The sequence below is a fragment of the Megalopta genalis genome, chromosome 4 (genome assembly GCF_051020955.1).
Source record: "Megalopta genalis isolate 19385.01 chromosome 4, iyMegGena1_principal, whole genome shotgun sequence".
Taxonomy (NCBI): Eukaryota; Metazoa; Arthropoda; class Insecta; order Hymenoptera; family Halictidae; genus Megalopta; species Megalopta genalis.
Window position 1 is genome coordinate 27,786,173 of NC_135016.1, and position 16,694 is coordinate 27,802,866.

Consider the following 16,694-nt stretch of genomic DNA (forward strand, 5'->3'; position numbering starts at 1 on the left):
GATGCCCCATTGAACTTCGCGCGCCGTTGTCCAAAGATATGCAGATTTGTTCGCGAAAGAAACGAAACTTCGGCAACTATCGCTTTGCGAACGAAGCCGCGGGTTCGCGTAAAGATCCGCGGCTTGCTCGCGCTCTATAGACGAACAGATTCGCGGGATCGCTTAATTTTTGATCGGACGGGTGGTGGACATCGGATGCGTTTTTCCCACGACCTTTCCGCGCGTTCAGAGAATCTCTCGACGGACAATCAACTCTACGAGCTGTGACGACACGGTCGACGGTCGATCGCCGCGTGGCCCTGTAATAACAAGTTCCACGGTATGACGTCGTTGCCGTAACAGTTCTTGACCCGCGGACTCGGCGATGACGTCTCAACGGAAGCGTAAAAGTCAACCACGAAGACGACGCGGACTCGTCGAGCAGGGTTGCGCGCGGGAACAGGGGGGGGGGGGGCTGTTGCTTGCTGTCTATAGACGGGGGCTGCATAACTCGCACGGAGTTAGTAGTTGCACGTAATTATTCAAACTCGGGGGATAGCCTGAAGTTCAGGTTGCTCTATTGATCGGGCAATGGTCGAGCGAGGCCGGTTGGAACGTAAGTCTCGAGTACGTTGCTCCGACTGGATTTCTCTTATTGTTAGTCACAACTCTGTTATCGGGAACCGAATCATCGCTACCGCCACCGTCACCGCTCGCCGGATAAATTAATTCGCGATAGTTAGTCGCCGGATTCTTCCCTGTCTGTCCGTCTGTCTGCTCTTCGTCCGCGCAGCTACACTCCGAGGATTGTTTCCCTCCGATGCTGGCGACGGATTAGCGACAAGCTTCGCGATTCGAGAATAAAACAACCGTCAATTTATTTAATTTATAGTTTGTTCGATTTATTACTTCCGCCATAAACTATTATGTCGATCTATTCGTAGGTTTGTTTTCTTTTCTCCACAGTTTATAAACAAATGCATGAAAATATTTCTGCATTTTAAATATACAGGGTGTCCCAAACATGTCTCGCAATCCGGAAGTGACGCGTTCCTCAGGTCATTTGAAGCAACTTTTTCCTTTACAAAAATTGTCTCCGAGGCATAGTTAACGAGTTATTAACGAAAAACAGTGACCAATGAGAGGCGAGCTCAGCTGGCGCAAGGCGACCGAGCCAATCAACGGAACTGGAACTCGACCGCTCGACCGCTGGCGCCGTTGACTCGGCCGCCTCGCGCCAGCTGAGCTCGCCTCTCATTGGTCACTGTTTTTCGTTAATAACTCGCTAACGGTGCCTCGGAGAAAATTTTTGTAAAGGAAAAAGTTGCTTCAAATGATCCGAGGAACCCGCCATTTCCGGATTGCGAGACATTTTTGGGACACCCTGTGTATATATATTCTCATTTTTCACTGAATTATATTTAGTTTTGCAACAGTTTATTTAATTCGACTGCAAGAATCCGCAGAATTCGATTTTGTTCGTTATTTTGATTTCGAAGTGCATTTATTTTGCTTCTAAGTTTTCTTTCATAAAAAGGCCGGTACAATCATTTGTTCACGTTCCCAAAGTTTTCTCGTATTTCTATCGTTCAATGAACAAATCAATCGCTGTCAAAGAAGATTCGTAAAGTAATTATAAAGCGTACTTACCGTCGGTTTGTAATCGGAAAGGGATTGGTCGAGGGTGGTTGAAAGAAATAGCACCTACGTATCCATCGTTTATTAAAGCAAAACTTTATTATAGCAATAGTGAACAATGGATAACTATTAAAGATTTTTAACATATTTTTTTGTTTTTTTGATAAAAATAGCGATTGGATGTTTAGGTTTAGGTATTAGGTGAATATCTAAAGGGTCTCTTACCGTACGAAGTTGTTCGAACTAAAAGAAGTGTCTACAGTCGAGTGTGTTTCAACGATGATGATAATCGCGCGCACGCGTCGGATATACGTGTGTGAATTTTTCATCAGCGGGGCATGTCCACCGTGAATCTGGGAAACGGTATTATCGAAACAATTCCGTCGATAAATTCCTCGATTTTTGGAACGGCGGGAGGCGGGGGTGGAGCCGGGTGGTGTCGGTGGTTCGTCATCCCCGGACCTCCCGGCTTCGTTGGCTAACCGATCAAAAGCATGAGAACCGATGTAACGCGCTAACGAATCCAATAAATCGCGATTACCGTCGAAAATTGGAAAGCAGACAGTAAAATTCCGCCTGTCGTTCATACTCGAAATATTCTCGATAAACGAAAATGGAAGTTCGCCGCGGCGAATGAAAGCGAAAATTTCATCCGCCGCATTCTTTCGCCGAAAAATATCATCGTTTCGTCCTTGATTCTAATCGCTCGTTGCTAATAAACCGTTTCCCGGGCGACTTTCCGAAAAATTCGATCGAATCGAGAAGAAATGTCTGAAAAACTGAATGCCCGCGAAAGAACCAGCCTCGGATTCACGGTGTACTTTGGTCCGACCCTAATCTCTACCCTTGATCGCTGGCAGTTCAGAGAAGGATGAGCACAATACAAATAAGAGGAAAAGAGCGGTACAAAGGAGGAGGGAAAACGGAAAGGGTGGAATAAAACGCGACGTCGATGACGCCGGGGCCCCTCCCGGTAATAATGGCAGTAATGAGAAATGAATTCCGCAGATACGAAACGATTAATTTCGCGTGGGGTGTCTCTCTCTCTCTCTTTCTCTCTCTCTCTCTCTCTCGGTCTTCCTCCCACCCCGGGAATCCTCTCTGTCACGGTCGATGGGAATTGTCATCGAAACGATATTAAAAGGGAAAACGACGCAAGAAGACAAACGGCGGCGCTGCGATAGAAGAAGATAACGGATCGCGTGAAATTATTGGACTGTTGCCTGCGACCGGGTCCACCTTTAAACCGATTTTCAAAAATCACTTTTCCGATTCTCAATTCTGTACACCAATTGGCTTTCGCAAACGTTATAAAATGTGTTTTCATCTGGCTGGTGGAACCCAATCACGTCCATGTCTATCGTAGCGTTCTGTCTCGCTCGATGCATCGTGTGCGATGCATTCGATGTACGATTACAATCGATATCGCGCGATATTTGTTCGCGATGCAAAGAAAGCCGGAATATAAAACTGCACAGATTTCTGATTTTTATGCAAATAGCTGTTTTTTTATCGATTCGATGCTATTCGTTTTATTGTTTTCATAAACGGGCCGAATCTGTGATGACAGGAAAGGTATATTACGATAGTCGATAAGAACAATGAACGGGTATTAAAGTTTGTTTTAGATGCTGAACAATGTGCAATCGATTCCGCTGTCGTTACGAATCTAATCATTCTCCTCGAAACAGCCGGGTCGCAGACAAGAGTCCAACGAAACCGAACAATGGAATAACGATTGTTCCAAACGGTGACCGATTTACAAGAAGCACGGTAAAAAGATCGGCAGATCACCCCCTCCCGCCCCCGACACCCCTGGGAAAAGAACTGAAAACCGATTTCGTACAGAAATCTAGAGAACCTAAGACAGTCGTCGGCTAGTTCTAATGATATATTTGAATTAGTCGTTACCGGCTATCCTACTCTCCTCCTTGTATCGTAGTAATAAGTCATCGTAGTTTACGTGTTTTTATTTAGGGCATCTCTCTTTCTCTCTCTCTCTCTCTCTCTCTCTCTCTCATTCTCTTTCTCCCGCTGTTCCTCCGCTTTCTCCCTTTTCTCTTATTACCTCGAGTAACTGTCGTCACGGGGGACGTCATTATTTTTTTTCGCACAGCGTACACTAAATCGATCTATAACCTATCTGTGGGGGACTCGATCGCCGCTGCTGGATCCGATCGATCGATCGATGGCCCGACGAACCCGATGGTCCCCGAGCCGAACGCTCCAGAAATCGGACGCGATCGGCTCAAGTCGCTTCTCGCATGATTATCACCCCCGTTTCACCCCCCCGTCGCCGGATCCCGCAGCGGCGACCATGTCCCCGCGATATACAGTACTCCGATAATCTTACAAATAATATATCTAACAACGTTAGGTTCATCTTAGATTGCTTTCCATGATCACTCCAACTCTGTCTCGAGAGGCTGAACGCGCACTGGTCGCGGTCGATCGTGAACGGGCGCCGTCGGAAATGGAATAGCGAGTGGTCGATCATGCTCGCGGCGCCCAGCCGGCCGTCGACCAGTGCACGCAAGACTCCTGGCCAAAGATCATTGCTACCATAGTGCTCCTCCGTGTCTTTGTCCTTTTCGTCCGGTTCGCCTCCGCGACAATACGCCCGCCACTCTCATCGGCGCCTCTCCTAATAACTTTCTTCAGACGATAGATAGGTTATACTGCTATTCTTCTTTTTACGTATCGTTTCGACGTGACACACGCACACCCTGATTCGAACATCCTCTCGCAGCAGGCATTCGAGGAGCCGGTCGCCCCCGGAATAGTCTCGAGCGTCGTCCGAGCCGTTTCCGTCGTCGCGGCCGGGTCTCGTCCAGTCGACGGATCGACGCAGATCGTCGTAGATCGTCGCAGATCGTCCTAGATCGTCGTAGATCGTCGTAGATCCGAGCCCACTCCGATCCGAGCCGATTTCACGGCACACGATTCTCGCCCCTCTTACCATTCGAAACTTAAGTCTTAAACCTTACGACGTAATACTATTCAATACTTGTTGAAGCTCATAATAAGTACATATTTGAGGATTAAGTTACCGATTACTGTGTTAATCTTACGCACCTACTCGCATCTTTCTCTCTTTCTTTTTCTCTCTCTCTCTCTCTCTCTCTCTCTCGCTCGCTCGCTCGCTCGCTCTCTCGCACATAATTACTCTTACATTCGTTAGTCTTTTTCTCTGGTTGGCTTTCACACGATCGTAGCACTCGTTCTCTTTCACTATCTGACAGTGTACCTTTGTATGCCGTCGACGCGATAGATACAGAACAGAAAATCGTCGAACTCGGTGTGTATCGAAATCTCTGTACAAGAATAACTAACGTAATCGCGACCCGGTGATCCGCGATCGGCCCGTGAGACGCGGACCGACGCCGACGCCGACGCCTCGCGTCGCGTCGATTAGGGTTATCAGGGCGTCGGACGGCGGCCGAAATGGCGGCCGCGTCGCGAGCGTCTCAACGATACGAACGTGTTCCTATTTACAAACTGAACGGCAGAAAACAGCGAAACTATCACCGACGCGGCTCCGTTTTCTATCCGGCTCCACCGTCTTCGCGACTTCTCGTTCTGATTCGCACCTCGCCACTATATACTACTATACTTTTATAGCCTACTCGTACGTCTATTTATGATGACGAGCCGAGCCGCTGCGGGCACAGCGACCCTCCCACGGATTGTTTAATACAGCACCGGTATGCATCCATCTCCGTCGGAGCTGGGCAGTCGGATTAAACAATTGCAGAAACGATCGGAGCATCGAGCGAGTACACGGTTTTACCTGCCGGTCGAGAAGACGCGGACAAAGCATTTGGCTTTCTCGCAGTTTGTTTTGCGATTTCGTCGCAGATCAAAATTCTGTTCCGCTAGAATTCGGATGCCTCAAAAGTAGCCGAAGGAAACTGTACGAACTTGAACGATCCAGTACGCGGACAACGATAGGCAAAATAAATTCGCGGATCATTCGACGGATCCTTCGATAATATTTTCAAATCTTCCGATCGAGAATTGGGAATTATTATCGGAAAGAAGCTTTTCGATGCAGCGCGGAGAAAAATGGTGTACAGTCGAATGTTACTTATTCGATGTATTCTTCCACTGTAGAACTGTCCAAGGGCGATGCGACGGGAGACGGGCCCTACAGTTTGGAACACGTACGGTCGAAGTCAACCTCGCGGGTTACAACTGCGAGGGTAACGAAACCACGCCTACTCGATGCATTTTGCGCAGAAAGAGCACGACAGTATTTTATCGTCGTCGAATGCGAAATTGGCGGTATCGAAAGCCACTTTGACTTAACATCGATTACCCGAAGCAGCGTTTCCACGTTACAAAGAATTGTCGCTTGTTAAAAAAATGTATTCGGAAGAAGCTACGATAAAAATGGTCTTTCTTAAAAGAGGTAAAAGCCTCGTCCAGACCTTCGCGAGCGAAAAGATAAAACGGTTCGGCTTCCGTTCGCTGCTCGAAAGTCTCGTTCTTCTACAGAACGTGCCCGGCTCCGATCTCCGTTGGTAGAAGCGATCGGCGATCGTCGCTCTACGCTGATTAAAAGTAGATTTAAACTAGCGCTCTTTCTACGTGTACGCGATACAAAAAACAGATTTCGAAAGGATTAAAAATACGAGACGAAACGAGGGGGATTAATTAAAAGGAAAGAGAGCTGGGTGAAACGAAAACTTGCCGCGAGTCGTCCCTCGCGTTCAACGGTCGCGTCGTTCCGGAGAGAAACAATTTTCATTCGCCTTTTCCGTCCTCCTTTCCTTTCATTTTCATTTTTTATCGTTTATAAAAATACCATGCGCTATCGCGATCCTATGTACACACAGTCGTTCCCGGACCGGAAGAAAAACGAAATTCCGACGGCTCGTCGCCGGACGCCGGTTCGCGAACGGTGCTGCTCTCGGCCTCGGAGAAACGTCGCGTCGCGTCGCGTCGGAGAAACGTCGCGTCGCGTCGCGTCGGAGAAACCAATTGGAGAGCGATCGCCGACGTTAGTCCCTCCGTCGAACTTTCTTGCTTCGGCACGAACCGATCGTCTGCCCGGTTTCACCCGCGATTCACGACTGTCTACTTGATCGGTCCGCTGGTCCGCCCAGGACCCCGAGATCCGAGATCCGGTCGAACGGAAACTGTCGAGCACAACCGGGGATATTCTATTTCTAGGCTCAGAGGTATATGCGATTATGGTTTTCTTTCTTTTTGCACCGGATCGGCGAGAGTCGACCGGATCGGCGATTATTCACGCCGGACCGTTTCGCGCGTCCACGCGTGCAATTAGAAGCGGAAATAAACGTACAACGATCCTAAAACGAGCTTACCTTTTCTTTTTTTCTTTTTTTTATGAAGGATCGCGGATCATAAAGAAAACGACACGGAACAAGTTTACGTCTGTTAAATGCTGACAAAAGATTTCCCTCGCGCAGCGAAACGGTTCAAGACAGAATTGTTACTTCAATGTGCAGCTTACAAAATATACGTCATCAGACTGCGGATCTTCGTGCGCGTTATCAAGATCATTTTAGGAATGTTCAAATCAAGGGGAAATTGCCTCTTCCAACCAGCAGATTTCTTGTGGAAAAAATGATATAAAAATACCGTTTGCCTTTGATAGTATACAGGATTCCTCGCATTCTTAAATTTTGTGCATGCGCGCACAACGATCTGCAGTCTGTGCATTATAGTCGACTTAGAAACGCTCTTTTCTTTTTCTTTCTCAAACTACGTCTATCTGTCATTGCTTTGGACAAAATTCGACCTGTACTCTTGCCCAGCCACCGGAGATTTATGATCTGACAACGACATTCGTGTGGCGTGTATAAGTGAAATCGAGAGAATATATAATGTTTGAAGCATTTCTTTCAGATTCGAAGTTTTGTACACTTATTTCCGACTCCCGTTGCGTTTCAGCACGAATGCGCGTGTTCCGCGAATTCTGAATGCGTTCATGGGTCACAGGAAAGTTAGTGCGAACGTTTCGGGATTGTAGTAGGCCTTACCAATTTCCAGCACGCATCGAACGCGCCTGCGTAGCACCTTCACAGTTCTCGACAATGATAATGGCAATAGTGATACTGGGTAGTGTTTTACTAGTTACAGCGTTTCACGAGTGGTAGCTCGGTCGCAGTGGCACGCGTAAAAATGTGTCTTCGGTGAAAGAACGAACGTTCGATCATCGAATCATCGTATTCGCAACGTCGCGCAAGAAATCGAGAAGAATGTGGTAAAATACCGTTTCGATCGTTCGGAAAGGAATTTAACAATGACAAATAAAACTCGAAGGAACGGAAGAGAGATAAACTTGAACTCCTAATCCCTTACCGGCTAAACCGAAACAGCAACTATCTTCATTATCTCCTAGAAGACAGATCGATAGGAGACTATCCACGATAAAAAAAGATACAGAATAAAAGGACCAATACTTACGAAATCATCCACGTCGGACGAATAAAAACTTACCTACACTATTGTTCACTGGAACAAGCGTCACGAGCGTACGCTCTTCGAAAATTCTTGTTCTCGTTTCGATCGCTACAGGCGTGTCTCGACAACCGATCGATTCGGCAGCAAAATTCCTCCTTCTTGTGAAATCCGCAGAAACGCGAAAGGGAGCGCGACGCTTGTCAGACTTGAGCCGAGAAACCAAGAAGCCCGGATAAGTTGCGATTTTCATCGAACCACTGCGAACGGGCCGCGATATGTTAACCTACGGGTTAGGAACCGAATGTCCGAGTGTCGATCAGTCTACGCCCTACGAGAAACACGAGGAAAGTAAACCGCGACGGCAACGAGAAACGAGCGTTCGTCGTGTCGCGATCGAAGGGGATCGCGCGAGTCGAAGACAGACGGCGGTGCTTGTCGCGCGAGCCTGGCAACGTGATATGAGAAAGCTAACGAAGCTATAGAAAAGGTCGCAGTTCCGCGACCAGGTCGCCGGTATAATAATCTCATGTGTAACCTGCGTGACATTCGGGAACGCGGCGCGCTCGACGCCGCGTTCCTCTCGCACCATTCATCCGCTCCGCGAGTCACTGTACACGGCACATACACATACATACACAGCCTCTCCGACTACTTACAAGTCACCGTCGTTGCCACCACCGCCATCCGATCGGCCGAAACCACGCCGAAGACTCGTGCGAATCTCCCAGGACGCGGGCTCTTCGCGGGAATTCCAGTTTTCCTCGTTAGCGTCGCGGTCCCGCGGCGCGCGTACCGCTTCCAGCCGCCGAGGAAGTCGCGTCCACTGTTCGGCAACGCAACGGCGACCCTCTCCGAATGCCGCGACGTTAACGAGGGAAACTGCCCTCGGATGGATAAGACGCTGGCGAGAACGTTCGTCCGAGATCCCGTCGCTCGTATCACAGATCTGAGAAACCGAGGGGACCGATTTCCGGTTGATGGACGGTTCGCGGACGGACAGCCTCGACGCGGGCAAAAGTCCCTCGCTATCGAGTCCGGATGATGTCCGCGATAGCATTTCTTCCTTAACGTCGCTGCTGCTAATTAGTCGGGACGATAGTTGGGGACGTTAAGGAACGATCGTTGCCGGTCGAACAGCGTGCAAACCTTCGCGAGAAGAAGAAGCGTCGAGGCAACAACCATTATCGACTCGTGCCTCTTCGTCTGCTCGGCGATATTCCTCCCGAAAATAACTCCCATAGCTCTCAGCCGAAGTCGAGGGACCTTTACCGTTCCTTCTGAGGAACGACGCGTCGAGGAACACCGCGTGGTCTCCCGCGGATTCCCGTCTCGCCGAGCCGCGCGCCGTCCTCCGCGCGGTTTCCGCCCGAAGTCGCGAGCCTCGTCGCGATCGCGCGCGTTGTCGCGATCCTTCGTCTGCTCCGGGCTATTTACAGAAACGAGAAGCGGAAGCGAATCTGCTTGAGGTGGGCAAGTGGCCGGATGCGCGATCTCGGCCGAACCGAAGACGACGCGACGACGCTAACGTTTCGTTCGCATCGATCGCGGGGAGCCTCGAGGAACCGTGGCTGGTCGGGCAAGTCCAGTCTCTGTGTTGGATCACTCGATCGGCGGCTCGAGGTCGCGCGAGCAATAGGTACGAGAGGCTCGTTCGATCGATCGAGGATGGACGTCAATGGTGGACGAGGCGATCGTCCTCGCCGTTTCGGACGTAGATATACGGTTCTGCCGGCTGGCTCTCTTGATGCGGACGCGTTTCGCTGGTCGGTGTTCACTTGGTCGAAAGCCCGTCGGTAGCAAGGAGGACAAAGGCAGTGGTGTAACCGGTCAGAAGGAGACTGAGGTGACTCGTCCGACTGGTCGTGGATGGACCGCGATTCTTCGGCAGGACGCTTGCACGCAACATCGCGCCGGGGTCTCGGCTCGACGAGGGCTCCAACGATCGGCTCCATCAGACCAGGGGGGTCCCGTACACCTCGTTCGTGTGCAGATTTTGATTGCTGTCGTTCTGCCTCGAGGCGCATTGCTGCAACAGACGGGAGCAGAACGGTTCCTGAAACAACCGCGCCACTGAGAAGCAAGGCTTGTCTAACGAACCCTTGCAGGAAGCTTTTGCATCAGGAGCTTGAAGCTTCCCCTCGTTCTTTTTATCAGGAAATACTTTTGCTATTTACCAATTTACCTTTGCAAAGTTCTACGTTTTCATCGGCGCAAAGAGATTCTACGTAAAACGAATCCGAATGTTTCGGTCGTCGAACTTTGTTTGGGGCATTCTCTAAGATTGTAACATTGGGTGGCAAAGTAAAGACGGCTCCACCGTTTAACCCTTTGCACTCGAAGCTATTTTAACTGTAAATATAAAATCATTTTTGTCACTTATGGTATTTTTTATTTTATATGATAAAATGCATTTTAAGCATATGAAATTGATTCTTGGGACTCACACAACAGTTACATTCTTAACAATTTTTGAAATCTAAACTTTGTTAATATAAAAATTATCTTAAAACGCGATATAACAAATGTTAGTGGTGCCTCTGAGTCACCACTCGAGTGCATAGGGTTAAGATAGCATAAGCAAGTTCTTTGGTTAAATTTAACGAAAAGGTTACTTGAATCATTTATTCCTTTTGATATATTTATATTTATTTCACTTATACGTGGAGCAACCCATTAGTACAAAAAAGGAAAAATATATTCAAGCTCGAGCGGAATTAACAAATTTCGAAAATACTATGAAAATGTTAAAATGTCAAAATGAGAGCGTTTTATTTTTATAAAAACTAGATTCGATCTCTCTCCAATTCTACAATTACCATGGCCGCGACCGACGCGACATTATGAACCGGTTAACAAATTAGATCCATTATGGGAGTTCCAAAAAGAGCTTAGTAAATGAAATTGTTACCACAATTTCGTCAATGAACGTATTAGTTCTGTACTAATATGATTTGAATAGTAATACGACATTAATATTTGCCGGTGCAGAATACGAATATTAATTTTTAACCAACGATACTATTATGAGAGAAATTACAGAGCAAGTGGTTGACGGGATCGCTGCGATGACGTTCATCAACGAAATTCCCTCGAATGTAGGAAATAATTTTCAAAGTGCATTGCGGATCGGTTAAATGCAATATCGGTAGCTGCAGTGTTAACAATTTATTCTGAGACACTTGTTCATTATTAACGAGTTTCGTCAGCGAACAATGTGTAATAACCATTATCCGATTCGATTATTCATGCGGGGGGCATCGACGTATTATGTTATGCAAACATTTACTATAATTTATTTAAATTATGCACGAGCTTAATTTACTGTTGCAGTTAAGTTCTTTCGAAAATGCCAGTTACTTCGGTTAATTAAGTTGATACGTAATGATTACAATTTTCCGATGCAATTAACAAAATTCATTCGACGCACTGCGAATACCGTGCCCCCGCGGAACGGCGACCATATATAAATATGGCGGCGAATAAATACGACAAGGAATACGATTCGACAAACTGGTCGAACGAGATTTTCAATTCTAGGAGAGTTTCTACATCACGCGCATCGACTCACCGCTTGCTTCCTCTCCCAGCTCTTCATGGCGGACTTGTATTTCTCGAATTCGTGGCACCAGTCCGAGTATATCTTCTGATAATCGTTCGATTTGGCCGGCGCTGAACATCTGTGGGCGTCCACGGTGATGTTGTACGAGCATAAAAGCGAGCCACCGAGCCAGCAATCGTATCGTCCGGCGTCTTGTTCGTTCACGCCCACAATCACCAAGCCCTTCTCGGACGTCTCGATGAACTTGTCCCCACCAGCGCCGTACTTGTAAGCTATCTGGTAGCCGCCCTTCTCCTTGCTGTAGTGGTACCATCTGACTTCCTGATCCGCCAACACTTCCGGCATCTTCACGAAGCAGCTCAGATGCACCGATTGTCCCCACGTGACCACCAGCTTCCGCTTGCCCACGCTGCTGTCGCAGACGTCTGCCGTTCTGTTCGACACGTCCTGAAGAAGTCTGCAAAACCCAATACGCATCCTTCTTATCTCTCCTTATCTTCTACCTAAATATTTCTTAAATTCTTAAGAAGACATCAAACTTTCTCTCTCATGCATCGAGACACGAATGATCCATGTTTTCACGAATTCCATCAAATATTTTTATTTCCTTTAACCCTTTCGGTACGAGCGCGTCGTAATGACTGTGCTTAATCCGTTTCTAAATCTTTCTTTAAATGTTTCCTGTAAACATTCTGTAAAGGGCCTACAGAAATATGGCTTACATGGATGCCAGATGTATTCGGCACTCGTCCATATTGGTCATCAGATGGATGCCGGATATATCCGGCGCTCGTACCGAAAGGGTTAATGAGATATTAGAAATGAATCGCTGAACGCCATTTTCTCCGATTAACCCTTAGCGCTCCGCGCGTTTCTCGAGTACCGCCTACCAGCAACTCCGGCACATTTTTGGAGCAAAGCGCCTGAGATAAAAGAAGTCTTATTTTGAGCGGAAAAGATTACACGTCCTTGTGAACGCATTTGGTTTTATTTATTTTATAAATATACATTTTCCTATTATAAATAAAAGACAAATTTTTAATTTTGCAATTCACCACGGTGTGATATCTTTGGTAACAATCTCCCATATGGATTCTGGGTTTCCTTGGACAAGTGTCACAGTATTCACTTTGCCAAATAGAGTTACTAGATATTTCTTTCAAGTTTAGAACATTTTCTACACAATTGTTGGTTACCTTTATAATTTCATTTACCAATTCGTCCGTGAAAAATAATTTAAAATATCGTATCGGCTGTTCAATGTTTTTTGAAACTTGTGGTCCAATGACCTATGGCAATACACTAAGATATATTCTATCTGGAATATGTAATTCTTCCGTAACATCGCGCCATTCATCTAAGTCTTGTAACGAATCTTCGCTTTCACTTTCAATAATTCTCATTCTTCGCCTCTTTGGTAGTATAATTTCGCTATTACTACTCGAAGTGTCAGAATCATAACCGACATTGTCTTCCACAACGTCTTTTAACTCTTCAAAATCAAATACGTCTTTGGTATCGCTCGGCTCTAAATTCTCATCGTAATATTTATTTTTCTCCATGTTGCTAACCATAGAAAAGGTCAAAAAATGGTTTAATCGTAATGGTACAGACTTAGCACGTTTCGACTGCAGATAACAATTGCTAACGCCGACGATAACGTATGTTAAAAACATTTGGCTCCGCAGCGGAGCCTTCGGAGTTACGGAACAAATGACAAATGTCTCCGTAACGGAGCCTTCGGAGCGCTAAGGGTTAATATTTAAGACTCGTTTCTAGCCGAACGAAGCTGGATTTTCCAAGAAGAAAATGAACAACGGATAGTTTCGATAACTAAGATTGAACTTTTGCGAATGGAAGTTGCAAAATTATGAAACAGTCCCGTATCAGATTTGCGATCGTTCGCGACCGAGGGATGATTTAACCCGAGAAAGATAACCTACGTCGCAGAGACGCCTGCGAATACTGTTGATTTTTGTTAATTTTTCATAGAGGTCTAGTGATTTAAGTTTAAAATTACTTAAAATATAAAAAAATATAATATAAATGCATTTTATTTTTACAATAATGCCAAACCTTTAAAATGACTAGATTAACTTAAATAAATATCCATTGTTAGTATAAAATTGACGCCTTAGAAAAGCATGCGCCTCTGAAGCGTATGGTTATCTTTTACGTACGTTGTCATATGGTTATCTTTCTAGGGTTAAGGACTTACCCGGGTCTGTAGGGCATGCAGGTGTTCACGTCCTTGTCCCAGCCGCAGTAAGGGTCGTGAACGCAGCGAAGACAGTTGTCGTACCGTCTCGTGCACATCACCAAGTCAATTTGCTTTATTCTGTGATCGGACGCGACGTAGAGGGCCTTGTGCTCCTTCGAGATTTCCATCGCCTGGATAGGCTCGCCCGGCGTCACGTCAAAAACGTCCAACAGGATGGACTGCGAATCCCTCTCGCCCTCCATCCATTGAACTACCTTGTGTACACGTCCGTCGCCTGTAACACGAAGCAACGATCCCTTTGTACACTGCTAGTTCGGACAGCTGACGGGCAGCGATACGGTCAAATCTACATCGATATGAATTCACCGACAGCCTCGTAACCTTCCGATAACAAATTTGTTTCTGTCGAACCCTCCGTACTTCGTCAAACTGCGCACTTACATCGGACACGAGCAAACGAAACACAAAACAATGAGAACGTGAAAAGAAGTGTATCGGTATGCTGCTACGTTATTTTCGATTTACCGAATTTAGCGATAGATTACACCGTATGGTTAAACAAACTTCTTAGTAAATTTTTAACGTACAAATATAATCGGCGTTTGTACCGGTTGTAAATCATCTGCGTTAATTAAAGAATCTCGAGTAGGCAGTCTCGAGGATATATTGATTCTCAGAAAATTCTACGAGCACTGATTTGTAATTCAGATAAATTTCGAAACAGTTTTCGTAGGTCACGCTAACCGCGTTCGTCTATTTTATGATCACCGTAGAACCATTCTGGATTATGTCAGCTTGTACGGCAATATTGGAGGGTCAACTACACACACAGCTTCGAAACAGCATCGGCGATAGCGACAGCAGACGATACGACTCAACTGCAAGAACCTCCGAGTTAGTGATTATCTTGCCGAGTTTGCCCATGACAAATCAGGATTACGAAATTCGCGCGAAATGGTTCACAGACGCGTAATTCCCATTAAATTCCCTTCCGTAATTTAGTTTGGTTCGCGGCCGTTGTAAATTTACCGCCGCGTTGACAACCGAGAAAACATTTATAGGAAGCTTGTATCGTTGCATCTACTTTGCAAGTGCTACATCGTTCGCATGCTACTTCGCACTGCCTTAACATTAAACCTGTCGAGGTCTAAAAGCGACTAACAAGTGCTGCATTATAAGAATTACGTTACAGGATTTATTGAAATTTTTCACGATTCTTATAATAACGTGTGCCTGAATAAGTAAATAAGTTCAACGATTTCTAATGGAAGCAGCTTTACGACTTCGACAATTATGAAATAAAAAATGCGAAATCAGTCATTTAACACTAAACCTACCAAGCAGTAATACTAACAGGCATGTACTGCTTCACAAAAGTGAGAAGACCGAATTTATTTAGAATTTGTAAAGTTTTTATTATAAAACTTGCTCCAATAATATAACTTATTCAAGCGTTTTCCACGAAAGAGTCTCGGAACTTTTCAGAATTGCAAAATAAGAAAGCGGTCACTTTGACCGCGGTAGGTTTATTTAGTGTTAATCGGCGGTAGATTTAGTGAATCATGAAATTTCTTTTCTTCCTTCAGTCACTATGAATAATTACAAAAATAAAACAAGAGAAACTATCTTCCCAGTGAGCAAACAAATAATGAAGTAATATAAAAGTGTTCGCGCGATTCTAAAAGTAGATTTAATCTATCGGAATGCTATCAGGAAAGGAGGCAATCGACGTGAATTGTAATTTTTTAAAGGAACTGTTCGAATACTTACTGGAACCAGCGTAGTAGACCGTGTACTCCTGATCCGACTCAACGAAATCGATGCGTAATTTATCGACGACCAATCGCGTGAGCATCACGTCGCGCTTATAGAACACCGGTTTCTCGTTCTCATGGGATATCGCCGAGTCCATTAGCGGGTGAGACCGTATAAAGTTCAAAACGAGGTCCGGGAAGGTCTCCGTGTCGTTTATGCACTGGCCGGGTCGCGGATCAGGAACTTTGTTCGAGAGCACCGGAAGCCAGGCGCTGCTGCTGGTCGCTTGGTCTTTGAATTTACCTCGGAACGCTTCTTGGATCGCGTCGATATGAAACGAGCAGATCGCCGAGCCCATTAATCCGTTCGTCGAGGTTGTGAACGTGCCGTAAAAGTGCGTGTCGTCGCCCGGCACCTTGTAAATGCTCTCTGAAAAAACGTGAATGCGACGGTAATTAATTTTCCCTGTTGCTGCATATATACTCTTGACAGAGAACCGACGTTCTGCTTCAATCGCGATCAATTTCTATCGACTTCGATTGCTGCCAGACTGCCTGCGTCTATGCAAAATTCGTGTTTCGAGGAGAAATCCTAAAAATATCGTTTCTCTGTACGACGCTATTAACATTTAACTGATTGCTTTTAATTTCTGATAAGCATATTTTTGATAAGTGTATTTCTGATAAATATAACGATTCGTAGTGTAGCGAATACTATACAGGGTGTCCCAAAAATGTTTCGCAATCCGTTAGAGGGGATTCCTGAGGTCATTTGAAGCAACTTTTTCCTTAGCGAAAATGCAATCCGCGGCTTCGTTTGCGAGTTATTAACGAAAAACAGTGACCAATCAGAGGCGAAATCATTTGGCGCGAGACAGCCGAGCCAATGAGCGGAACTGGGCTCCGTGCACTCGTTGGCTGGGCCGCCGCGCGCTAGTCGAGTTCGCCTCTTATTGGTCAGTGTTTTTTGTTAATAACTCGTAAACGAAGCCTCGGAGAAAGTTTTCGCAAAAGAAAAAGTTGCTTCAAATGACCGCAGGAACCTTCCATTTACGGATTGCGAGACATTTTCGGGACACCCTGTATAACGTGTGAATGTTGGAAAGTTCGA

The 16,694-nt window shown here is 46.0% G+C and overlaps 1 protein-coding gene across 2 annotated transcripts in view; it reads right to left on the reverse strand.

The window, feature by feature from the left end:
• Positions 1-1,694: 1,694 nt before the first annotated feature.
• Positions 1,695-16,694, reverse strand: part of Sema2a (Semaphorin 2a) — a 489,458-nt gene continuing 474,458 nt past the window's right edge. For both annotated transcript variants that reach the window (XM_033466751.2, XM_033466748.2), the window contains exons 8-11: positions 15,600-16,013; positions 13,827-14,103; positions 11,618-12,065; positions 1,695-10,075 (exon numbers count right to left, since the gene is read on the reverse strand). In XM_033466751.2, coding sequence (XP_033322642.2) covers positions 10,001-10,075; positions 11,618-12,065; positions 13,827-14,103; positions 15,600-16,013 — 1,214 coding nt within the window. In that variant the 3' untranslated portion in view covers positions 1,695-10,000. The remainder of the gene's footprint in view (positions 10,076-11,617; positions 12,066-13,826; positions 14,104-15,599; positions 16,014-16,694) is intronic.